The following is a 26,259-nucleotide window of genomic DNA, read 5'->3' on the forward strand; positions in this document are numbered from 1 at the left end:
TGCACTCATATTTCGTTCCAGCGATGCCAGATGGCATGTGCAGTGTGAATTTCTTCACAAATGCTTTTATTACAAGTACAAAGGAAAGGCTGGCGGCACTTTTCATTCTTCTGGTTCATCTCGTTTCCAGCGGTTCAGGGTCTTCTACAGCTACGTTTCGTTGAGTTCCGCAGTAATAGTATTTCCATTCTTCCTGTTATTGTCCGCAAAGGGGGTTGGAGCGGTGAGAAAGAGGAAGACGACGAATGCGAGCCAGAAGCTTTGCCGAGTTTTGCCGAAGCACTCGCTGCATTGGCGAAAGTGAAGTCGTTCTTTTATGCGCTTAATATTAGTGAACGTGGAAAGTGCTCTGTTTGGTCTAAAACGTAAAGTTTCAACAAACCAGTTGTCCATTAAAGACTTTTTTTGGTAAAAAGAAGTAACTTTGAAAGAGAAACATTGTTTTTTTTAAATTTTTAATGCTTTCCCGCATCTATCGTTTTCCCGCATTCATCGTTTTTATTTCCCACCCCCGCCGAAAACGATGCATCGAGGTTTCACTGTATTAAAAAACTGATTATGATTCTGTTCTGAAATCTGGCAGTAAGACATGCACACATTCTTGCTTTACTTTGCATTTGTTTTGAGATTAATATCCTTACTACTGTCTAAAATTTTTTTATGGCATCTTCTTTCCCACAAAATTAACATCTTCAGCATAGATTCTAAAAAGATGTGTTCCATTCATTTTCAACCACTTCTGATTGTCTTTAACCTTCCTAATGACACATTTTAAAGCAAAATTGAAAGGCAGTGGAAGTAATAAATTTCAGATGATTGTAAATTATAAATGGTCTCCAACAATTTTTATATCCCTTTGTTTGAGTGATGTGAAAGTTAGAAGAGTCTAATTACAACTAAAACAGGTATAAATTTAACCCTTTCACAAACAAATACCTATTTAAACAGCCAAAACAACTCATTTATTTGCCTAAGATCATGGCCAAAAGCCAGCTTTTATTTCCCAGTTAGGTTTTTGTAGCATATTAAACAAATACATACGTTAAAATAAAAAGTTGTTTGGATATATATGTATATCTTACCCTTTACATTCATCTCAATACTATTTACATCTTGGCATGATGTTACATATTAATATTTGCTGATGACACAAGTGTCATAATTTCTAATAAAAATTTTGATGATTTCTGTTCAACATCAAACACAGTTCTGTCTCATATGAGTAAATGGTTTACTGCTAACAAGCTGGCCCTAAATCTAGATAAAACGAATATGATAAAATTTATAACAAATAACTCACCACAGCTTGCTTTAAGTATTGGTTATAATGGGAAGTATATACAAGAGTCAATAAACACAAAATTCTTGGGTTTGCAAATTGATAATCACCTAAATTGGAAAAATCATATTGATAAACTGGTACCTAAGTTAAGTGGCGCATGTTATGCAGTTAGATCTCTGTTGCATGTCAGCAACACTGACACACTTGCCTATTTTCACTCTTTAATGAAGTATGGAATAATTTTTAGGGGAAATTCATCAAACAGTAAAAAAATATTCACTTTACAAAAGAAAATTATTAGATTATTGGCTGGTGTAAAACCTAGAAATTCATGTAGAAGTCTATTTAAGAAATTAGAGATCTTAGCTCTACCTTGTGAATACATATTCTCGTTAATGAACTCTATTGTAAATAACCAAGAACTCTTTCATACTAATTCTGCTGTACACAGTGTCAACACAAGGAATAAAAACCAGCTTCATAGACCAATTGCCAACCTCTCATGCTTTCAGAAGAGTGCATATTATGCAGGAATCAAAATTTTCAACAGTCTACCATCAAATCTCACAAGTCTTGTAAATAAGAACGAGCAATTTAAGGTAGCATTAAAAAGATACTTAATTACACACTCCTTTTACTCTGTCAATGAATTTATGTTGTTTACAAATAAGTAATAAATTTTTCTTGTGTGTAATGGGTAGACCTATTTGTAGCTTATCATTTCTCTAGGTGAATACTTTGTTTTGTATTATGTGAAATTTATATAATAGTACGAATTGTACTTTATAATATGTATTGTATTATTATTATTATTATTTTTATTATGACTTTTTCCACATCCTGTCATCATCTGACTGTCTTATGGATCCATGGAATGTAAATAAATTATTATTATTATGTGGTACAATGAATTTGACAGTTAAAATCAAAATTTCCCATACATATGCTACAAGGTACAGAATAAAATGAAACAAAAGAAAATATAACAATTCATGCTGTAATGCTTTAAGTCAATGTGTTGACTAAGACTTTCAAAGTAATAGTATACAATGAAGCAATAAGAAGGTAGAATCTACTGTCATGTTCAGGGTTAACATGTTTTGTGCGTCTATTAACTTACATGGTACAGGGTCTTTTCTAGAAAGGTTAGTCACTTTGTTGGTCAAGAAATTCCCTGCTTTTAAAGGGCCTTAAAATTCACTGTCATATTCATAAAAACCCACTACTGTACACCAATCCACACCCTCTCAACCTATTTACTTAAGATCCACATTAATATTATCCCCCAACCTATGCCTAGTTCTCCTAAGCGGCCTCTTCTCTTGAGGTTTTTTCAAGAATAAGTCATTCATGAACACTGTGATGCATACAGTGACTCACTTTAGACACAGACTGTACACATCATTAGTATGGGATACCATCATCCTCATACATATTGAAGGTCTTGTTTATGGATTCACTCAGTAACAGTTATGCAAGGCTTTTACTTTCAGACCCATTAGACAGGCTTCAATTCCTTCTATCACATTACATCTATTATAATTGCCAATATTAAATGCTTTCAACCTGTTCTATGGATGTGTACAGAGAAAGAACTGAATGTGTAATAATTGCCTTGAAGATTAATAAAATGACAGTTATGAAGGAATATCAAGGTAAGTGGAGAAATTATATTCTTTGATGTCAGGAGGCATACTACAAAAGACTTCAAAGACAGCTGTTTTCTGGGTTGCAGCAATGACTCATTGCCCTGATGATGGAAGCAGCAAGGACTTCTGAAACACTGGTAAGCTTGTACCAGACTACACAGCGCTACAACCCAGAAAACAGCTATCTTCATACTCACTGTCGTGAAAACCTCATATCCTACTTTCCAAAAGACTTTATTTATATATATATATATAGACTAGACCGATATATGAAAAATACCTTTCTGAATGCGAACAACAGTTAGTGTAGTTTCAGATGGAACCATACATTTCAAGAATAAAGGAAATAAACAGTACAAGTGCAATGCAATATATATATATGCCAATGTCCAATAATATATCCATACCATATCATTCTGTTATTTGTTTGTCTTCCAAAGTTCTTAATTTTAGATTCTAATTTCTTTGTTTCTTATTCTATCTCTTTTAGTTCTTCCTTTCATACCGGCCTTGGTCTATGCAAAAACATATAATGAAGTTAATAATTTATGGTGATTCCAGCTGAGTGCCAGATCAATGGCAAAGTGCCAAGTGGGATCTGAGGCTGTGATAACATGCTGGCTGGTTGGGCATATCACACACCTCACAGCCAGTGATAAATAAATATGGAACATGGTAGAATATGGCAAAAGTGCTTGAAGAAAAGCCAGTGCCACTTTCATTAACCATAAAAACCCACATACATTAAAATGAACATGGGTTTCCACAGTGAGAAGCACTTCTGAAATGTCAGTCAGTTTCTACCAGACTATATGATGCAACATCCCAGAAGAATAAGAAGAAATTTAAGAGGAAACAGTTGTGATCTATTTAAAAATATTATGATATGTTTGCCAGGAGAGAAAGGAGACAACAAAAATATTTTATAACATGTCCCTGGTTACGACTTAAACCAGATATATGTGAATAACAGTCAAGCTATATAACCATTATTCCACATCACCTAATTTGTAATGACACAATCAGGTGCTCTAAAATCCTTTAAATATATGGCACGTTGAAAATTTCTGGAAATGACAGTAACAAATCAACACACTGTCAGAGAAGAAAGGTAAGAATTACATAATGGGGGCTTCCAAAATCTGCAGAATACACTAAATATTATTTACTTGTACGGAGATAAGAAATGCATACATTTAGTCAGAAAATTTTGTGTAAGTGACCAAAAACATGGTTATCGACCTCAGGGTTTCTTCAAACACAGGAAATTTCTTGGTCAGCTGAGTGAATATCAGCTTCTCAAGGACTGCTTCATGCATGAATGGAAGTGACTTTAAGAAACAGGAGTTTAACACACTTCTGAAAAACCGGTTCTGTCAAAGCAAGTAAAAGACATGAGAATTTGTTTTAAGATCAATGCCATTATTCTTCACTGCTGTCACAATGTTCACATTTAACATTTCTTTATCAGAATTAATCAGATGGTAAGATAGGGAGGTTCAATTGTTGCTTGGTTTTAACATGCAGGATCATGCTGATTACTAATTATGACTGCTGTTCAAAAGCAAATCTACAAGATTAATTAGAGGTGTATCACAGAGAGTGCTTTAATTCTGATGGTACTGTAACATGACCATGTAACTGTTTATGATGGTGAATCATTAGCTAAAATGGCTGCTCTCCTGGACATGCAGTCCTCTGATGAAATGTGCACTGTGATTATACCAGTGAAAGACATAGTTCAGAAGATAAAATAAACACAACATTAAAAAACTGGAAGTCCCTGGAACTGATGAGTGTACACATTAAAATTCTGACTAAACTTTGGTATTACTGCACACAGAATAATGGTCAATCAATCACTAATATAAGTTTCAAAATTATGTATAGTGTGTATGTATAAAATGTGATCCAGCATAGCTCAGTCAGTATAGTGACTGGCTACGAACTGGATGACTGGGGTGTGATCCCCGACTGGGGCAAAGGATTTTTTCCTCTAGCCTCTTTGCCCAGACTGGTTCTGGAGCCCACCCAGCCTCCTATCCAATGGGTACCAAGGTCCTTTCCTGGGGGTAAAGTGCAGCTGAGGCATGATGCTGACCACTCACTCCCATCTAGTGCCGTGGTCATGAATGAGTAGGAGCTATATCATCTCCCCCAAGCACCTACAAGGCCTATAGTGGGACAGCTTTGCTTTTACTTTATGTATGTATAAAATATATTTAATTGGCCACATTAGGGGGAAAACTATCCAAGGTCATTAATAGAAGACATCATTGTGCAACAAATACCTGTATAACAACACTACAAGAATGACAATGGGCACCTAACCAGAACAATACACTTGGATTACATTAGTACAAGAACGACCTATGTGGTGTGGTATGAAGAACACCTCTGGAATGCTAGTTTACTCCAAATAGCATGCCTTTTCAATCTTGTTTACTATTCACTTGACTATTGCTCCATATCAGTAACAAATAATAGCCCATATAATTTAGAATAAACAACCGTATAACATTTACCTGTTTCTTGAGCACCTCATACAGTTTGTAGAACTCATTATACCGCCGGAATATGAACCAACTATGGTTGTCATTTGTCACCATCACTTTGTAAACCTGCAAGAGACATAAATCAACACAAACATCAATACTCCCACAATTTTTATAAAAGCATCTTGAAGCTATTACATGAACCTCCACCAATGTGACTCAAAGTACATGTTTCATTTACATACATGATTAATTAATTACTGGAGTTTCATGATCAAATAACTTATCTACTAAGGAAGCTAAGAAATCCCATAGTCAATGAGTGAGTGAGTAAGCCACCCAGTTAGTGAGTTATACTTCAAGGGGCTACAAGAGAGTAATACATACCAAACAGGGCAAAACTTGGATAGTACCTATTTTAAGGTACTATCACAGCACAATTTAGTTTAAAACCATTACATTCTATGCTGTACTAATCATAAGACATTCAACCTGCCATCATACCACATCACAGCGATCTGTGCTGTGTAGTGTACTTGATGGCTCTTGCTTAACTTTTCTACAGACACCTTAAAAGATTTCTTTAAGAATTTTTTATATCTTTTAGAAAAGAACATATAGGAAACTGTAAGGAATACATAAATACATGGATGCAAATGTACATTCCACAATCTGAATTTATTTTTACTTTAGTTAGTTGTGTGTATTATACACACAACAAAATCCTCCCATATTACATAGTAAACTTCTACTGGTTATGCATAAAGTGAAGCTTTCATAGGAACTGAAGTTGATGAAAGATTCTTGAGTCTTTCATTACACTGGTTATGTTTTCCAACCTAACAAAGAAAGGAAAACATCACTAAACACATTTCTCTACTGCCTCTACAAATAATATGACAAAATAAAAACATACCAACTGTGATCAAGAGTGGAAAGGTGCATTCCAAATTCCAATTAGGAATAGAGACACCTTTCCAAATGCAATTTAAAATATCTGATTGGTCTTATGTTATAGATTAAATTTATTATTGCAGACAAAATTGTAGTAAATATAACCACAATAAGCAAAAACAAATTATTTTTCCTTATTTTTATTAAATATATATTATACCATAAAATGTTCTAAATAAAAGCTGCAGATCTTTATGAAATTAATATTATGCACTATAATTCATTCTTTCAAGGCACAGCTATTAAAACTGAACTCACATAATTAAAAATGACTTTTTGTGGTATAATGAGTAATTTTTCAGAAAACCAGGAAAGTTCTATTTGAGTTTCACGTAAAGTAAAATTAATATTGGCCAAATATAAACTAAAGTAAAGTGTATTTAACAATAAAGTCTGAAGTCTGATGATGGTGTGTAAAACATCTATGTTTGTAATTCATATCCTCCCACTCAAAAGTTGATATGAATTCTAGAGGTTATTTATATTCCAACCACATAAAAAAATTTATATGCCTAGCTGATAGTAGTTCATAAATTATAACAATCAAATGTTTTAATAAGCACAGGTTTTCCACAGCAGCCATGCAATTTTTCAAAGAAAACACCAAAACAAAAGCTGCATATTTTGAAGCTTAAACATTATACAAAACTTTGGACCCTATCCTCAACAGCAGTAGTTTTGCTCCCATGTCTCCAATTGTATAACTGCCTTAGATCTGCAGATAACTGGGAATTAAAACAAATGAATGTTGTGACCTCTGATGAAATGATGTTCATACCAAGTTTTATGAAAATGAGTCAATTGTTTGAAAAGTTATCAGTGGAAAGTACACACAAATATGATGATATGATAAGCCCAACTCTGCTTATGAAGTAGGATAAAGGATAAAATTCAAGATATCTACCTTCAACATTCCTTATCAATGCCAGAAATTTCTACTGAAGCATCTCACATGTACAATGCCTTCCATATTCATGAATATACCAATAAATGAATACTTTAAGCAACACACAATAACAATGTAAATCAAAGACACAAGACTACATATTACTGAAGACAAAGATTAATTCATATTTATAAAACTTTGACCTGAAGATAAAACCTTTGAGTCAAAACATATGCTGGAGAGACATTTTTATAAGGTGAATACTGCTTGATTATATGTATACAGTAAACAAATGGACTGAGTTGGCAAAAGAATAATACCACTGACTCACTCTGTCATGAGTGGTTAGCTCATTATTCTTTTACTTTATGATGCTCTAACAACCAGTGAGCTTATAAAACAGGATATAACAGAATGATTACAAATTACGAATACGGAAGTGGTCATCAACGCCTTCTTCAAAAAAACCGAGGAAAACCACAAAAAAAAAAAAGCCAGGAGAATTTGTTTCTAGCTGAAATATAAACCGAATAATTTTAGAATGAGAATCAGATTTGTTACTGCTTTACCAACCAGAGATGTTTCATGTCCTCTTGCCAAGATCAACGTGAAAGGAGCCTCTCTTCCCACCTTATATTTTACCCATACACCTTCACAGCATGACATGCAGCAACCCTTAATTAAACTTAATCCAACATACTTTAAGTGCATCCATAAGAAAAATGTAGTTTTCAGAATACTATACATATTGCTGTAAAATAATGAGTTCTTGAGTAGTTTGCATGCTTGATCCTTATTCACAAGATCCTGGGTTTAAATTTCACATAATCATCCTATAATTCAACACTATAGTATTAACACAAGCTGCTAAAACAAATGTCATTATGTAACCCAAGAACAGAATCAGTGTATAATGATTTTGACAAAACATGATGATATAGAGCAGGATGGTATATTGTTCAAGACTTCTATTCAGCACAGACATTATTTCTGAGATTTCTGTGGTTATCCTCAGTATCTTCAGGCAAATGTTCACATGGGACCTTAAAATAGGCCATGACTGCCTGTTTCCAAATCCCCATACACTACATTTGCTATTCATAAACATTTTCCCAGTTCACTTGACATTAATAAACCTCTGAAGTTAAAACATATTATTAAATAACCTAAGAATCAATCAATCAATCAACCAATCAACACAGACACTCACCGTGAATTTCTTGTGATGCTCCCATGTCTCTGTGTTCTCTACACTCACTGTTGTCATGACAACAGCTGGGTGCTCACCCTTCACACCTCCTCGTCCAAACTTCACTGGCTCACACAAGGCTGTCAATGCAGAACACCAATGCTTCATATTGATGCAACACATTGTAGATGTTTGGCCTCAAATATATACCACAAATTTAAGAACTCTCTTGTTTGTCTTAATTAACATTGTTATGATTCAAACGGTATCTCTGTATGTGTATTACATTCACCAACACAAAGGTTGACATGAATAGTTCAAACACACATCATAATAAACTCAAATATTGTTTCAACATGCACAAAAGGAAAACTTGTTACAAGACATAACACTGCATTTTAAGGTAAAGTTACAATTTGAAAGATCCCACTACAGAACTGTAGGAATACACTCTCTAGTCAAGTATGTGTTATGTAACAAGCTTGTCATAATGTCACATCCACAAAATTCCAAAAACGGTACAGAGCTGATAAAACACCCACACATAATCACTTATGAATTCACACTGCTGCCATTTTTAACAACATAAAATTACAGTTGCTTCCTTACTATAAGTCCAAGGTTACTATTGTAAACATGTTTTATAAACCAATGTTGAAGAATTGAAAATAAAAATATTTTAAAGAATAAATGAATCATGAAATAACTGTTCACTCTATCCATCTAGTCCATCTTCAATAACAACCTAAAGACCAACACAAATTATTGTGAACTTAACTTTATATTTACACTGAAATACAACACATACAAACTAAACTGAAACTAACAGAAGTGTTTTTAACACTCACACAGGTGTTAACTGTAAAGAGATATTCCTACAGACTGTACATGCATGACAAGTTCCAATTTTATAACACTTATCACCTAGCTGCAAATGATAACAGTGAAGCCAATGTCAGCCTCTGGTTGGTTGATGAAACAACTGATAAGATAACATAAACCAAGCCCACACCTTATACAGTATAGTAACACGCCTACCCTCTGGCTAAAGAAAAAGGACATACACAATCATAAAAAATTTAAGAACACAAACAAAGGCATGCAATCCTATGATCATATATAAATATAATAGCATCTGATACCAAATAAACCATCTGATATTCACATTTCAAACTATAACACAATTATATTTATTTACTAATTAAGTAACCATTCTGACTAAAAGATAATAATGCCAAGTAGTGATACTTTATCAGTGCTAAAACTATGAACTAAACTTCAAAGAATATAAAAGAGAGTTACTGAATACCGACACTAGAGATGTTTCTATCTGGTACTCTAATTGTGAGAGTATTTTCACTCTCTAGTTTACAATTATGTTCTGTTGGGAGTGGCTGAAATGACTGCAGATTGGAACTTGGGGGGGGGGGGGGGGGGGGGGTGTTTGGCAAGAAAAACTAAGCCTCCACACAATTTTAACCTCGACACTAGGTAGAAATAAGTGATCAGCTTCATGACCCTGCTGCTTTAGCCCTTGGAAAAACCTGCAGTACCCTCTGAATATGAGGCTGGGTAGGCCTCAGAGCCAATATGGATGTGTGAATATGTGAAAACCCCTGGCCAGGAGTCACACTCCAGCCCTGCAGTCCATAGCCTAGACATTATATAAACTGATTCTCGATGCCATGAATCCACTTAAATGAGTCTCACTGCCATGCAGAAAAGATTTTAGTTTGGTGATGTTTTTGCCCTTTCTTGGCACCACCTTCAATCACACCAGCAGGGTACTGTCAAGAAACATCAAGATGGTGGGCCTCCCTTAAAGAAAGGTCTCTTAACTTTCTTGGCCAATCAAGGATGACTCCAATAACACTACGTGTATGCAGCATTCTGTGTGAATATGGTAAGTGTATACTGGACAAACTGGATATTCAATTGAGACAAAGTGTCAATCACAGAGAATCACCAGCACATCCACCTCTACCATCCTGGTAAGTCTGTTGTGGCTGAACATACCACAAACCTGGACCACTGCATCAAGATGCAGAACACCAGTATTCTGCTCAAGAGGTACAGATACACGGGTTATATCATCAGAGAAGTGAAAAAACTGAGCTCCAAACCAAAAATATGAACAGGTTGGATGGCTTCTCCCTAAGCAAGTCATGGGAACCTCTCATCCACAACATGAAGAAACATACATAGGCTCTTGCCAAAAACACAGAACACACCACTCTTCATCCCTCTCCTGATCATGGTCCCTTAATAAATGTCCCCCAAGGCTTGTTTTAAAAATTTGCCTGCCCCATTTATATCTTGCTATCCTTTGTTATTCCCCATTCTTACCAAAAACCACTCTCCTCTCACTCTTCTACCTTCTATTTCTCAATCTGTCCACCCTTCTAAATCCCTGATCCACCCATCCATTGTCTGCTATCTTCTTCATCCCCCTGACTACCATTTTTTCGCCCATTTATAGTTCTGTCTCATCTGGCTTTTGGATTCTTGAAGTGTCCTTCTTGAACCCTACCCTAATCTCCTGGCCTGGACTGGCTTTACATTCTCTCTCTTATAACACAACTCTTCTTTCTGTTTACCTGCATAAAGACTCCCTATTGGCCCAGAACATCTCCTACTCAATCCTGGATTCTGGATGGTCTTCTGACACCATACAAACGATCAACTTCCCATCAACCCCCACTTCAACCCTGAACATGGAGAGTGAATGTTTCTCTGAAACACTGGTATCGACTTACAAGTCCACATGGCATCACATCCCAGAACAACATTCACAAAAAATAAGAAGTATATCTTAATTTAAATGTCAGTTTGATAACTTAACATTATATTCTTCTCTTTAAAATAGATGCTAATATAATGTACTGAAAAAACTACCAGAAAAAATCATAGAATTTAGTAACTCCACAATGCAGATTCCTTCTTCAGAGTTTGAATGGTCACTCGGTTAATCCTGCCACTGAATCATATCCTGCCAGCTGAATCTAAGGCATACCCTGACATCCTAGTTCTTTAAGATCCATTTTAATTTAATTCTCCTAGGACTCCCAACTGTACTTTGGTAATGGAAATGTATGGAAAATATGAGAATGTAATAAGATTAAGTGAATTTTAAACAAATCTAAAGAGTTCATTTTAAATAATATGAATCCTATTATGGGGGTATGTTGATAGGGAGAGATTGTTTGATTACCACGGATTCATGGTTTTCTACAGGTCTCCCAGATGAATGCCAGGATAGTACAATGACACAGACCATGACTGCTCTCTCACCCATCATTTCCAGTTCACTATACATCATAATCTCATTCCATTTTACTCATAATTATCTGTTTCTGAAAGTCACTCAATACCGTACAAACCTAACTTAAATTCTTAACATCATAATCAGTGGTCTTATCAGAGTTCAAGAAAGAACAGGAAGCTTGTATCTCATTAATTTCCTGGAATGAATAAGGAATCCAATGAATAATTCAGGATAGGAGGCTTTGGTTTCTCACTGGCTAACCAAAAACTGTTCATGAGCACATTTCAACAAAACAACATTTTACAAAATCTGTTCATAAATATTGTGTGATTTATGTTCTATATCCTGCTTTAAAAATAAATTAATGCTCATTACAATGAAGAACATTTCAGAACACCAGACATTAAAATACCCATTTGTTTTGGTAAACTGAATATATTTTTCTGTTAGATGAATTACCCCCCAAAATTATTCCATACTTCATTTAGAGTGATTTGAGTGTCATTGTTGCTGACATGAAAAATAGAACTGCACAAAATTCTCCACTTAACTCAGGAATCACTTTATAAATACAATTTATCTAATTTATATGGTTATAAAATTGCAAACCCAGAAATTTCATTTATTGACTCTTCTATATACTTTCCATTACAACCAATACTTAAAGCATAATGTGGTGAATTATTTGTTGTAAATATCCTTATTTTCTTTTATCTAAATTTAGAGCCAGCTTGTCATCAATAAACCATTTCCTCATATGACAAAGAAAAGGGGACCTACCTATTCTAGAACTGCAAAAAAATAATTCCTGAGCTCCTTTCCTATTCCTTCAAGTGTAGGATATAATATCAGATATGATGAACCAGAAGCCACCTCCATAAAACAAGATATTACTCATATCTAACACCTTTCACACTCTTACAAAAGTTATCCCCATTTGGGCCTACAACCCTACACACAGAAAAATATTACATCACTTTGAAATGCAATTAATCATTTACCATAAAAAGTGCCTTTACTTTAAGACCAGGCAAATGCTGGGTCAGAGATAAAGCCCCTAATTTTAGAATCAAGAATAATGTACTACTTGATCAGAAGGAAACAGAAGAACCTGCTCTAGTGCCACTTCATCAACCACAAACCCCACTTGAAGTCACCTGGGACTGAACCTAAGTCTGCACAGTGAGAAGCAAGAGTCTGGATGCTGTGGCAGATATTCAATTAACTGCAACAATTTTTATGTTATATTTACTAATTTAAATTTAGAGTGGTTATGTAAAGACACTGTATAAGACATGACTGCAATACCAAAACACTTAATATACTACTTCCTGGTTTATTCAGTATACTATGCAATCATGATGACAATACATCAAACAGGTATTACTTACCTACTAACTAATTAGATGGCTTATGGAACCCAAAGGTTCATCACCGAATTAACCAAAGCCCTCCACCAGTCCCTGTCCTGGGCCAACAAACTCCAGTCTCCTTTAACTCCTATCTCCAATAGATTCCACCTGAGATTATCCTCCCATCTACGTCTAGGTCTCGCCAGAGGTCTCTTCCCCTCAGACTTCCCAACCAATACCCGGTGAACACATCTTGCTCAATCCATGCGTGCCACATGACCCACCCATCTCATTTTTCTTGACTTAATCACCCTGACAATATTAGGGGAAGGAATACAAATTTTTAAGCTCATCATTATGCAGTTTTCTCCATACCCCATCCTTGTCTCTCCTAGGCCCAAACATCTTCCTCAACACCTTATTCTCAAACACCTGCAATCTGTGTTCCTCCCTCAGAGTAAAAGATCATGTTTCGCACCCATACAAAACAACAGGCAGAATTATTGTTTTGTATACTTTAATCTTCAGGTTCTTAGAAATCAGACAGGAAGACAAAATATTATGAACTGATAAGTAGCAAGCATTACCAGAATTTAGTCTCCTCCTAACTTCCTCATGAATATCATTTTGATTTGTTATTGTTGTTCCCAATTACTTACCTACAGAAATTAAATTTAAAAAATCTAAGAATTTTAAAACAATGTTATACACGAAAAATCGGATATTGGAAAACTGTATAAAAGGAATTTGAATTGTTGGGTTTTTGGACCTTGTCCATTGTCTGATGTACATTTATAAAATGTTTCGAGGGCTGGATCTGCTCTCGTGTTCAGGTGTGGTGAAGGGGAAGGGCACCTACTGTGTGGGGTGCGTCTGAATGAGCTAATCGAAATACAAAGGCCAAAAACTCAACAATCCACATTGTATTACACCATCGTCAGAAGCCTTTAGAACAGATATGTATAAATGCAGTTTAAGACTTATGCAGTCCTGTTTATCCAAGAAGCAGCAGCACAGTAACAGAAGAGCAGGAGATGTCGATAAAGAATAATCTGACATATGCAATCGGATACAACAATGATATGAATTGCTAATAAACCAGACAATGATTCAGATCACATCAAATCACGCCCTTTCAATCTTATCGGGGAAGGAATAAATGATCTACAATTAGCAAAATACATTTCATAAATTCTGTAAATTATACAATGTCTTCCATTAAATTAATCGTACCTGTTTTTTAAAAGCTGTCTTCCTCATATCACATAACTTACTTATATCACAGCTGGAAATGACAAGAACACAATACCACAGCCATATTACAACACACACACACACACATGACCTGCTTTGTTTACCACAGTAGTGACCTTACTCTCTCATACATTTGCATTTTGGTAACTTCATTGTCTCAGTCGGGTTAGTAGAGCGCATTCAGTTATAGAGCGACCATATTTGTCTTCTACAACAGAGGACTTCGTTATCGACATGTTGTGGATAGTGGCGCAAAGTAAAGTTAAAATTAGTATCATGTGCCCGTTATTTATGTTAAATCCTCGTAAATTTAAATATGTAATTTAAATAACAAACAGCCATCTTTTAGTCTCGTAAGAAGTCGATTTTGGTCATCTTCACAGATTATAACCTGAACCTATGGCGCTATGAGACATACATATCCTACCTATGAGGTTATGTACAATAAAATACATTTATTTACATTCCATAGATCCTTCATAGGCCAAAGCCAAGGATGTAGAATATGTCACAATACAAATACAATACAGTAGATTAAATACAAAGTTTTAACAGCTATTTACGGATATATCTGAAATAGTACAGTGTTAGAGTAAAATAATTACATCAAGGAATGATCATTATATACGTTTATTTATTTACAATAACAGAAAATTGTTTAAAGTAAATTCTTCTCCTGTGTAGGAGTGAGATAATAGATACTGCCTTAAATACTTTTAAGTCATGATTTAAACTTTTTATAGTAGGAGGAAAATCATTGAATAATTTAATTCCAGTGTAGTAAACTTCTTTTTCATATTTGCTGAGGTTAGCATTGGACACATGTAGGTTATGTCTGCATTTTGTATTTATATTGTGCACATCTGAGTTTGCTTGAAAATTTTCCATGTCCACAGCAAATAATAATGAAAATAAGAATATTTTGCAGGCCAGAGGGAGAGTATTAAGCTCCTTAAAAGAGACACATTTTAATGCCTGCCATTCTAGTGATTTTCTTTTGGACATAAAATACTTTTTTTTCTGTCTGTTGAATTTTCCCAGAATATTATTCCATGACATAATAGAATGGAAGCAAAGTTGACCAATTTTGAAGTTTCTATTTCTAATGTCCTCATAGCAAAACACTCTGAACTTAGTTTAGGGATAATATAATTGTTTCTACTTCCTCAGTTCTTTTATTAATATACCTTGGAATAGAATTTATTTACATTCCATAGATCCTTCATAGGCCTAAGCCAAGGATGTAGAACAGGTCAAAGCACAAATACAGTACTTGTTTCTAGTACAAATATAAATACAACGATATAACAGCTATTTACAGATTTTTTTGAACTACAGTATTACAGCAAAATATTTATGAGAAACCATCACCATTATCACACATATTTATAATAGTTCAGACTTTTTGGGTGATGTAAATTCATCTACTGAGTAGGAGTAAGATAGGAGATACTCTTTTAACGCTGGCTTAAACATTTTTATATCATGATTGAAACTTTTGATAGTAGGTGGAAGATTATTTAATGAAATTCCTTTTTGGTATTTACTGAGGTTAGAATTTGGCACATGAAGGTTGTATCTGTATCTTGTTCTTATATTGTGAATATCTGAATTAGTTTAAAAAATTTTGATGTTATCCACTACAAATGATAATATCATAATGATGTTTTGCCTACATTAACTGTATAGATTAAGTGCACTGTGAATGATTTGATGTTTTACTGTTGGAAATGTCAGTAACTATTAATCCTAATTGAAAAAACCACAACACGATGCTTACATACAAAGTTGCGCAAACTAGATCAAACCAGACATTCACCATTCCGTTTGTATGAATTTTGGAAGATTATAATGAAATTTGGTATGGATGTTATTCCACAGGTGACTACTCCAAACTCACACCATATACAGTCAAACCTCTCTAACTTGGACACTTGGGGTTCCACGATAATGTGTCCAACTTAGAGGTGTCCAGGATAGAGGGAAAATTATCCTTTCAAATTGTGGTGTAATTACAATGTGGTAATTGTAAAGTATTATGGAGCCCTTCCCAAAAAGGAAATTATTGATAAGAAAAATCAAAAGGGTAAATTAGATTTTTACAAATTTTGTTTTCACTAAATTAAACTTGCATGGATAAGCTAAGAGTGAAGGACACCAATACTTTACGTTTACAGACAATGTAACCTATTTACTTACATAATCTAACTACTGTAGGCTTGCTTGAATTAAGAATAATTTTTAATGACAATAATAATAATCTTTTGAAACCCACTCTCTTGGTTGCACAGATGTTCAGAATGTATTTTTTTTAATTGTACTTATGGCAGTAGCTCAACATATGATGTCACTTATTTCTTGTAAAAAAGTCCATCACAAGACACTGCTGTTTTGCTTTTATCTTGCAATTTGCCATCCCTTTTTGAATTTTCGTCACAATCCGAATAAAGTTTCAACCATTCCTTGTTGGTTATGAGCGAAAGCATGCCATTCCAATTTCTGTTAACACTGTTTAACTCAGTTGCAAGCACAGTACTGATATAGTTAAAACTCCAGTAAAGGGTTCAACAAAAGAATAACTATACACTTTCGCTGCATTCCAATGTGCTCAATGTCTCACACCTTCAACCATAAGGTAATCCTCAGGTAGAAGGCATTCATAAGTCATAAATTCAAAGCAACAAAATACTAACTGTAAACGTTTCCCATAAAAGCATTGAAGTTAAGTGCATGAACCTGTCCAACTTACAACAAAAGGGGTGACCAAGTTCCAGGATAAAGGGGTGTCCAAGATATAGGGTATTGTGGATATGTAAAATTATAGGATGTCCGCCGGTTCCAATTAAAAGTGTCCAATATAGAGGCGTGTCCAGGATATAGGGGTGTCCAACTAGGGGGGTTTTACTGTATAACTTCTACACTTGCTTATGTGATCATGATGGTTGCTCAACAAGAAATTCTCAGCTATTATATAATACATGTAAGCAATAGTGGACATGCTTTCTTTGTATTTTTATTTTTGTAATACTGTAGCTGACTTTAAATTACTGTCATAGCTATGTAATCTATATTTGTAATAGAAACAAGTATTGTATTTGTGCTATGACATGTTGTACATCCTTGGCTTGGTCATTACACATCCTCTGTACAACATTCATCTGACCTTTCCCAATTAAACCTTGCCTAATCTGATGTCATCACAACAGACATCTGTTTGGACACATTTAATAAATAGAGAATGGCTAGAGATTTGGTATATACAGTAAAACCCCTCAAATTGGACACTTTCAATTGGAACCTGCGAATATCCTATAATTTTACATGTCCACAATACCCTATAGCTTGAACACCCCTTTTGTTGTAAGTTGGACAGGTTCATGCACTTAGCTTCAGTAGCTTTTCAGAGAAACGTTTTCAGTTACATATTTGGAATTTCTGACTGATGAGTACCTCCTCTCTGGAGGATTATATTATGGACTAACTATTCTTTTGCTGAACCCTTAACTGGACTACAGTATTGCAGAAGACACAGTGTTAACTTCTCAGTACTGTGCTTGCATTTGAGTTTAGACTGTGTGTTAACAGAAATGGAATTTTTCTTTTTGCGATGGGGAAGCAAAAATTGGTGGAATTAACTTTATTGAGGCTGGGGTTTAATGTGCAATGCATGGGAGTGGGCTTCAAAAGATTATTATTAATACTATTAATTAATTCTTAATTAAAGTAAGCCTACAGCAGTTAGTGTATGTAAGTAAATAGATTATACTTTCATTAGACCACAATCTGATTTTTCTCTTTCCCTCTATCTTGGACACCTTTGTAAGTTGGTCATTTTCGTGGAACCCCAAGTGTCCAACTTAGAGAGATTTTACTGTATATTATACCACTGGTGACTAACTGAATTTCATGCTTTATGCCTTCCTGCACTCGGCAATTCCAGCGTGATTAATAGTTTTCATTTTGAGGGATGTACATTTTAAAAATAAAAATAATTTAATTCATTAAATAACAATAACACAGAGTATTTATTTGGAAGTATAAGTTTATTCTTTTGAAATACATCTTACATAACATTCTGAACTTTCTTTCATGATGTCAGGTATGCTTTTACTTTTTAAAAATTAGTACATTAGAGGCTTATTGAGAGATTATTATGATCTCAGTTGTGTGGGGAAATACAATCACCAGTTTCTCTTACTGTCCATGACACTTTTTTTTTTTTTTTGCAGTCCTTGAAAAGATGTAAATGGCCAATGTGGCAAGCAGTAGTGAAAAGGTTGCCATGTCCTCTAATAAAATTTAAGGCTAAATTACAGTTGGTGCCTTTGGTCCACTCGAATTTTTTAAAGATATTTTGCATTAAATCAGATAGTATGAGGTGTGGCTTCTTAGTTCCACATTCTTTTTCCCACTGTTCAAGGTGCCTTTCCGAAGCTGTTTGCCTGATGGTTTAAGTCAGTGTTGGGCAACCTTTCTACACTCGTGGCACACTAAATATTGTTGAAGAGTCATGGTGGCACACCAGTCCCATTTTTTATATTGTGCGGGGGGGGGGGGTGTGTTACATGGTTTATGACATTGATTGGCCGTGACAACTTCTTATTTGAAATAAATTAAAACACATTCATACATGTTGTTTAATCCAAAATTTATTAACTATGTGTAATCATTAAAACCTAAAGATATTTATTCATATTTTGTTTGTAATTATTTTACAGTATCCAAATGTTTCCTGCGACCCAAAGATCCCACTGCATATAGAATATGACCGTCATTTACAAACAGTAGATGTGAGCAGAGAAAATATTAGATTTAAAATAAAACTAGACATCAATAATTATCCTATTATAAAAATCTATAATCCATTTAAACAGTCTGACTGGGTCACCCCGCTATGGTAACTGAGTAGACCATACAGCCAGCAACTCGACGCCGAGTGTCAGGCAGCGGTAAATAACCAGACTCTCTAAGGGGACCAACGGCTTCAGGCGGAGAAGCCCCTTTAGGTGGGGTGCTGGTCCCCTCAGTGGAGGATATGCCACTGAAATCCATCATCTAGCGTCTGTTCTCCAGGTTAGGGGCGGTTGCAAAAGGCGTCTGTTCCCCAAGTTAGGGGCAGCCTAAAACAAGCCTTAAGGAAAGCAATGGGAAACTACCTCAAGATTTTCTTTCCCAAGAAAACCCATCATGGATTTGAATTCTGATGGGTCACCAACTTTATACACTGAAAGCTGGACTGATAATGATAATCCATTTAATTGCTATGTGGTTCCCATTTACTGTCACCTCTCTTCACAGAAAAATACCTAAAGTAGCAATAAAAGTAAAGTGTGGGTACATATGTTTTGCTGCAAAGTGGTTGGGTTACTTTCCAATTCCATTCAGTAGATCATCAGCCCGACAATAATGAAGAAAATGAAAACTAAGACAGAGCAGAAAACAAACAATTATGTATCTCGTTATGGTTATAATTATAATACAAGGTGAGAATTTCATTGCACACCCAGATGACCTCAGGACACCGTTTGCGCATCACTGGTTCAAGTGACGCAGTTAACTACTGTTGGATGTAGGTTTCATGTCAGTTTTCTGAGCCTTTGCTTGGACTTTAGTAGATCTAGGCCAGACATATCATTTAGTTATCATAGAGATAATAGTGGTGAAGTAATGAGTTACACTGACAAAGATAAAATTGTTAATATGAAATAAACCCAAAACAGAAAACAGTGAGTGTGCAGAAAGAGATTAACACTTACTTATGTGACTGACGTTGGGTTGAATTCTCAACTGTAGACAGGATGACATCACCATTTTTCATGATATTCAAAAAAAAAAATACTGCAGTAGTATCTTGTAGTAGGTCATTAAACTTCCTTCCATATCCTTCTAAATTCATTATTCACAATCATGTCATCATGAAGTTGATAAAGGGATATTCAGTAAATCAAGAATGTAAGGGTGGCCATACATGCTACAAGTTACTGGAAGGCTTACGTCTGGGAAGGCAAACCGGAGCGTGGTTAATTTTGCCAGAAGGTTTGGCCGGAAATCGAGCCTCCGATAAATCTGCAGTCGCTTTATTTTTTTACCTGGAGGTTTACACAGATGTTTACAAGTCGTAACATGTGTGGGCAAAGACAAAGGTAGAGGTAAGACTTGTAGCATTTAGTCATCTCAGTCAGCACAGCACTATACAGAATTGTTTGTTTTGTGATTAACATTATTGGCGTGATGGATGATTTGAGATCCTGGCCTCATGAATTCATCTCCGAATTCATTGAGTTTTACAGGTCTCTGCCTTGTTTGTACAACATAAAAAGCAAGCAGTACTCAAGCAAACAATTGATAAACTGCATGTTTAAGCTTGTTGGAAAAATGCAAAAAATGGATTGTATTGCAACAAAGGATACCGTAGCAAAGAATATCAACAATATACGCAATTCTTACAGAAAGAGCTTAAGAAAGTGGCACAGTGTAAAAAAAAAGCAGTGCAAGCTGAGAAGTATAGGAACCATCTCTTGGGTATTTCCACATGACCTGGAAATCCCTAGAGGCAGCATATCCAACATGCCGATTGTTGAGAGTTGTACAGAAGAGGAGAATGGGGTAAGCATAAACAAATCATATTGGTAGCAAACAAATATATATTTTCAGGCAACTTATTATAACATGTAGCTATCCAGATTAAAAACCCCAATTTTCAATGGGGACACTTTTCTCGCTGCAAAAGTCAATTGTTTTTAAAATATTCCAGAAATAACTCTCGCACTTGTTTACCTTATTTACTGCTGTATCTATTATGTCCTCTGTGTCTTAACTACTTGAATTTGCTTAATCATTATCATTACTGAGAAAGTCGCAGTAAGAACTGGGGTATTTTTTGCGTAAAAAGTTATGCACGGCTCAAACACTCATGGATTCAGCATTATCTAATGATACCCCAAGTGCTGTATGAAACACTCGAAACCAGTTGGCCAGGATTCCAATTACATTTTCTATAATTCACCTAGCACTGCTTAACTGAAATGTAAGCAGTCATGCTTCTACTCCTTTTCACTGTACGATTTCAAAAAATATTTTCATCACCAATGAAAACGTATGGAGGAAGATTGTTGTTGTTTTCAGGTGGTAATTTCAATTTACCTTCCACTAATGCTTTGTAAAATGTTGTATTGTTGATAACATCACCATCTGAAATGCTTCCGTTAGTTCCAACATCAAATAATATTAACTCATAATTGCTATTAGTGACTACCATCAGAACTACATTGTGAAATCCTTTGTAATTCCAAAAATATGACCCACTTCCAGGTGGGAGAACAATTCAAATGTGTTTCCCATCGTCTGTGCCGACAGATTGGAAATTGTAGTCTTTTCTCAAATTACAACCCAAATTCTTTCCATTCATTCTCCGATTCAGGAAACTGTAAAAGAAAAGTGTATTAGATGTATATTCTGTTGGATTTTGTTTCATAAAAGAAAAGTTCATTAACATGTATATTTCAGGAAGAAATCGAAAGCAACAATGCAGCTGCATCGCAGCCGCTGTCACGCCTATTTCATTAGGTAGCAGCACATTGTCTAGAGATGGCAGAAAGAGGAAGATTCAGCATACCAATAAGCAGGACATGGTACTGAACTTGGTAGCAGAGAGGCTGCAGAGTCGGCCAGCATACTCCAACTACGGTGCACATATTGCTGAAGAACTTTCAGCATTTTACACCGAATGAATGAATACCTTCCAGCACCCACATCTAACACTGCCTTGCAGAACTAATATTTCAATAAATATTTTTGTTCTATAATTGCAGATATTTGAATAAATATTTATGACTTACCTTGCAGTATTCTTTTTGAAGAACCTTGTAAATTGCTGTGCACATTTCTGGAATAACTTTCCCTAGTGCCTGTGCTGAAATTGCCACTGAAAACTTTAAATCCTAATAGTTCCTTCAAGAAGCCAGAAACCTTAGGGTAGCACACAACCATTAATGTGGAGAAATTGCTGTTCTCATTACAATGTCTTCCTTCCCGATAACTGGAGAAACTAAGTTTAGCTCCAAGTATGTGTCCTCATCCATTCGCACATAGTTATTCAGTCCATCGACTCTAACCAAATTTCATTCAACAAATTTATGTGAGAATGTTTTGGTATACCTAGCCAACTTTTGACCCACTTATGGTCCTTTGGTTTTGTAATATGAACTTCAGTCAGTATGGGATATTTTAAGTGGTGGAAAATTTGAATAGATCAGATGGTGAGGTATGGTTATACATTCTGAAATTTTGAGACAAATGGTTCAGAAGGAAGGTATGTTATGTAAGATAGTTTTGATTAAGGCACCTTACATTAGTGCTTTATTTGGAATTTAAATGATGTGAAATAAAATTAAGCATATTTGATTTGGGTAAAACTTATAACAGGTATGTTTAGTTTTCATTGGTTTAGGTCAGTGATTTTGCTGATTTAGTTTGGGTTTCGGTATGGCAGAAAAAAATTCATAAATTCATGCACAGTACAACAAAAGTCACCACACTGGGTCTGGCTGTAAGTTATGTTACACAAATGAGACTTTGTGTTCTCATGGTGGCAAGTACAAATATGGCTGTCTTCTTGGTTGTTGCACTATGTAGTCTAGTAGAAGTTTACCAGTGTTTCTGAGGTGCTTGCTGCCTCCATGACACAATAACCCAGAAGATAGCCATCTTCATATATTACACAAGTTTAATTTTTATTGAGTTAGGTTTGTGCTTTAGTTAGGATTTATAATGATACATCAATATATCATAATTACCCAAAATCATATGAAATGTACAACTTTATGCAAATTTCCTATTAATATGCTAGTGCTAAGATAATGCTACTGCCATCTACCATCTCTTTTTTAGAACCCTGACAGTCCTGTTATGTTTGTAATCTGATATATATCAAGGAACTAGTATAATTAACATGTTTCCAAAGTCTCAATGAAATTCATACTGTGTCTGCTAAACTAACAGAAGAGGAAGCTTTCATATCATTGAAACTGAACCCATAACTAAACTTTCCATTGTGCTAGAGGTCTGAACAGGCCCAGGCCTGGCACTCAGGCTTCAGCCTAACCTGGCCTGGTAGCACGAATATTTGGATCCAGGCCAGGCCTGGTTAAAATGATATTAATCAAACGTGATATAAAACATTTTGAACTTTCTCAGAGCAATCGTCTCTCTCTCTCTCTCTCCCCAAAGAAAAAGTTATTCATACTTATACTCATCTCATGCTCATGACACAGTCAGGCTCCAGAAACAAAATCCCACCAACTTGATTTTCTTGGGGATTTTTGTAGCTGCACCCTCCCAGAAACAGTTCAAGAAAATGCCAATTCAAACTTGGCACCAGATATTTTTGTACTGTTCCTAAAACACCAAAATAATATCAGATGTTCTTACAGCATTGTTAAATAATTCATTCAAGGATTGTAAGACTTGAGGTTCTCACAGCGCAACAACCCAGAAGACGGAAATCTTCATTCAAGGATTATTGGCATTTATGCATTAATGGCATGATGGTCAGGGCAGATTCTGAGTAGACTGGGCTTCATTCAGGTTGGAATTAAAAGGAAATTGGGATTAGGTGGAGTGCAAGTACCACATCTAAAGGCAAACTTCAGGCTCAGGCCAAATGCTTCTCAGGCTGGCTCAAATTATAACATTTTGGCCCATGCAGACCTCTACATTGTACCAGTGAAAACCAATACATGTGAACTTGACTAAGTTAAAATGGAGTACTCACAGTTTCATGAACCAAATTTTCACAGAAAAGGTATGACTATGGGCTGACATATCTTATGACATCCTCTCCAGAAACTGGATTTTAAATCTGCCTTATTGGAGCACATACATATACAATACTTGTAGAAACAAATCAAATACTTCTACAAACTATAAACATGTAATCACTGGAATGATAGTGAGGACATTCACTAATACTAACTACCAGACCACTGGGTTGAGTGGATCTTCAATTCTAAGCCACTCTATACACATTATGCTATCTACATAGCTCAGTATATTTATTATTCACTGATGTGATGTAGTAACTATGCAAAAATAAATAATAGCATTTTCAATCATCTGTTATTACCTCTCAATATCCTTCTCATTGAGCTCCAAATACATCTTACAGAATCATGTTAAACCATTTCAGGTGATACACAATGCAGTTAAAGAGTACAACAAATGAAATGTTAACGTTGCATGGCACGAACTTGCTCTTTCACTTCTTCCACCAATAATGCACTCTTTAATAATGATTCCTGCTGAAATCCAAGGTGAGCTGATATCAGCTGCAGTTTCTTTAGGTTCTGTAGTGGAGAGTAACTAATTAGAATAAACTTATTTCAATTGCAGGCTTAATAACAAATGGTAACGGTGTGTGCATCTGTAAGAAATATGCCATGAAGACATAGGGGAGTGAGAGTAAAGTTTCATTCATTCTCAACCTCAGCACTGCACTGAAGTGAGCAGTCACCTTCAAGCTTCAGTCACTTTTCTCTCAGTGAAAGAGCTACTAGTACCAAGTATTATGGCAGAAACATTTTCTGCTAGATAAAATAGTTTCAGAAAACTCAATCATATAAAAACTGCATCTTTACAGTATCACAATTTATAGAATAAAAGATGCATTCAATTTCACAACTACAATTCTGTCACTATCTCTCTTGCACACACACACACATGAAATTCTCCACTTTGATTAAAATGACTTCACAAAATTTTAAACACAATGAAAATTGTAAACCTACAAATGGACTGAAAAATATCAAATGAATACAAATACAAAGAAGACTTACAGATTCTGTATTTTCAATAGCATGTTCTTGTAAAGCAAAGTTCCTTGCTGCATGCATCAATACCTGCAACACAGTTACAGAAGAAATAATAAACACTATGCAGTCAAGATACTAAATTCAAATGGATGCTGTCACGCATGGCATTAAGAACTGTGCCAAATGTACCGAACATGGGCATGCTTACATAATGCCATCCACAAAAGCACATAAACAATTGCAACTGGCTGATGTGGTAAATAAACGAAACATCCTACTTTTCCTGCCACCCACTCACACACTCTATGGTGCTGGAAATTTTTTCAAAAGTCGGTTGTATATTAGGCTTTTCAAAGAATAGCCCACTTTCTTTATGAAACAAGGTTCAACACGTGCCTTTAATCATTCGGTTAATCTTACACGTTTGGTTACTGTGCTTCACGGAATTCAATTCAGTCTGTTGCTGAAGCAGTTATTTTAACGTTGACGGAACGTGTGAATATGTAATTTTAAAGTACTGTACTACTACGCTATTATGTTAAATAACCGATTCGGCGAAGAAACGTTAACCGACATACTTGTCTGTGATTATTTTATGATTAAAGGAATACTAAAGGATAACTAAAGGAATCAAAACATCATGCAAATGTAAGCGAGCTCTTTACCTAAGTAGCAGGTCCAGTAATAACCAACTATTGAAGCAACACTATAGAAAATATTGCAAAATTTTATCTCAAGTCATTAAAGAAGCTAAACGCATGCATTACAATAAATTGATAGTAGAGTCTGAAAATAAACTACACAAGATATAAATCCTCTAATATTAGACTTAACTGTAATATCCTAACATCTGACTAGTGGAAATTGAAAAACCACGAAACTCACAAGTCGAAATGTCATTCGGTGATATTCTTGAAATAAAAAATATGAATTACTATACGCCCACCTCATTTGACCTTGCTCCACGTTGTATTTGCCTCGCCACTGACGCTATGTTATTGACATTCACTTGTACTCGATCTGCAAGCCGTAATTTCGAATCTACAAACAGACTTCTAGCACTGGTACTTGAAGCAGACGCCATAATGCAAACCACAGATAACACATACCTGCGAACTATTAAAG

The 26,259-nt window shown here is 35.2% G+C and overlaps 3 protein-coding genes across 10 annotated transcripts in view; 1 reads left to right on the plus strand and 2 right to left on the minus strand.

Annotated features, from left to right (window-relative positions):
- LOC110828013 (serine/threonine-protein kinase Sgk1) overlaps positions 1-14,452 on the minus strand; it is a 38,655-nt gene extending 24,203 nt beyond the window's left edge. The window contains exons 1-3 of one of the 2 annotated variants that reach the window (XM_022060258.2): positions 14,306-14,452; positions 8,477-8,595; positions 5,457-5,552 (exon numbers count right to left, since the gene is read on the minus strand). In XM_022060258.2, the coding sequence (XP_021915950.1) occupies positions 5,457-5,552; positions 8,477-8,533 (153 nt within the window). In that variant the 5' untranslated portion in view covers positions 8,534-8,595; positions 14,306-14,452. Of the gene's footprint in view, positions 1-5,456; positions 5,553-8,476; positions 8,596-11,052; positions 11,181-14,305 lie in introns of those variants that run through there. The other variant, XM_022060269.2, reaches the window with a different exon arrangement.
- Positions 14,453-14,487: 35 nt separating this feature from the next.
- LOC110828021 (uncharacterized) lies at positions 14,488-22,163 on the plus strand. Its single transcript, XM_087343448.1, has 3 exons — positions 14,488-14,760; positions 19,201-20,932; positions 21,833-22,163. Exons 2-3 carry the CDS (start codon positions 20,558-20,560, stop codon positions 21,890-21,892), a joined length of 435 nt encoding a protein of 144 aa, XP_087199574.1. The 5' UTR covers positions 14,488-14,760; positions 19,201-20,557; the 3' UTR covers positions 21,893-22,163.
- BORCS7 (BLOC-1 related complex subunit 7) lies at positions 20,953-26,237 on the minus strand. 7 transcript variants are annotated; one of them, XM_087343455.1, is made up of 5 exons: positions 26,081-26,237; positions 25,159-25,221; positions 24,450-24,669; positions 24,099-24,189; positions 20,953-21,750 (listed from the first exon to the last, which is right to left on the minus strand). In XM_087343455.1, the coding sequence occupies exons 1-3, from the start codon at positions 26,216-26,218 to the stop codon at positions 24,553-24,555; spliced, it is 318 nt and encodes a 105-aa protein (XP_087199581.1). In that variant the 5' UTR covers positions 26,219-26,237; the 3' UTR covers positions 20,953-21,750; positions 24,099-24,189; positions 24,450-24,552. The 7 variants fall into 7 exon arrangements, with proteins under 7 accessions (XP_087199581.1, XP_087199580.1, XP_087199578.1 ...); XM_087343454.1 differs by having other exon boundaries at positions 23,571-24,189; XM_087343452.1 differs by having other exon boundaries at positions 20,953-23,429; positions 23,468-24,189.
- Positions 26,238-26,259: the final 22 nt, after the last annotated feature.

This window comes from Zootermopsis nevadensis, unplaced genomic scaffold (genome assembly GCF_977971745.1).
Source record: "Zootermopsis nevadensis isolate Lab colony 2312 unplaced genomic scaffold, Znev_1.0 Znev_ptg000006l, whole genome shotgun sequence".
Classification (NCBI taxonomy): Eukaryota; Metazoa; Arthropoda; class Insecta; order Blattodea; family Termopsidae; genus Zootermopsis; species Zootermopsis nevadensis.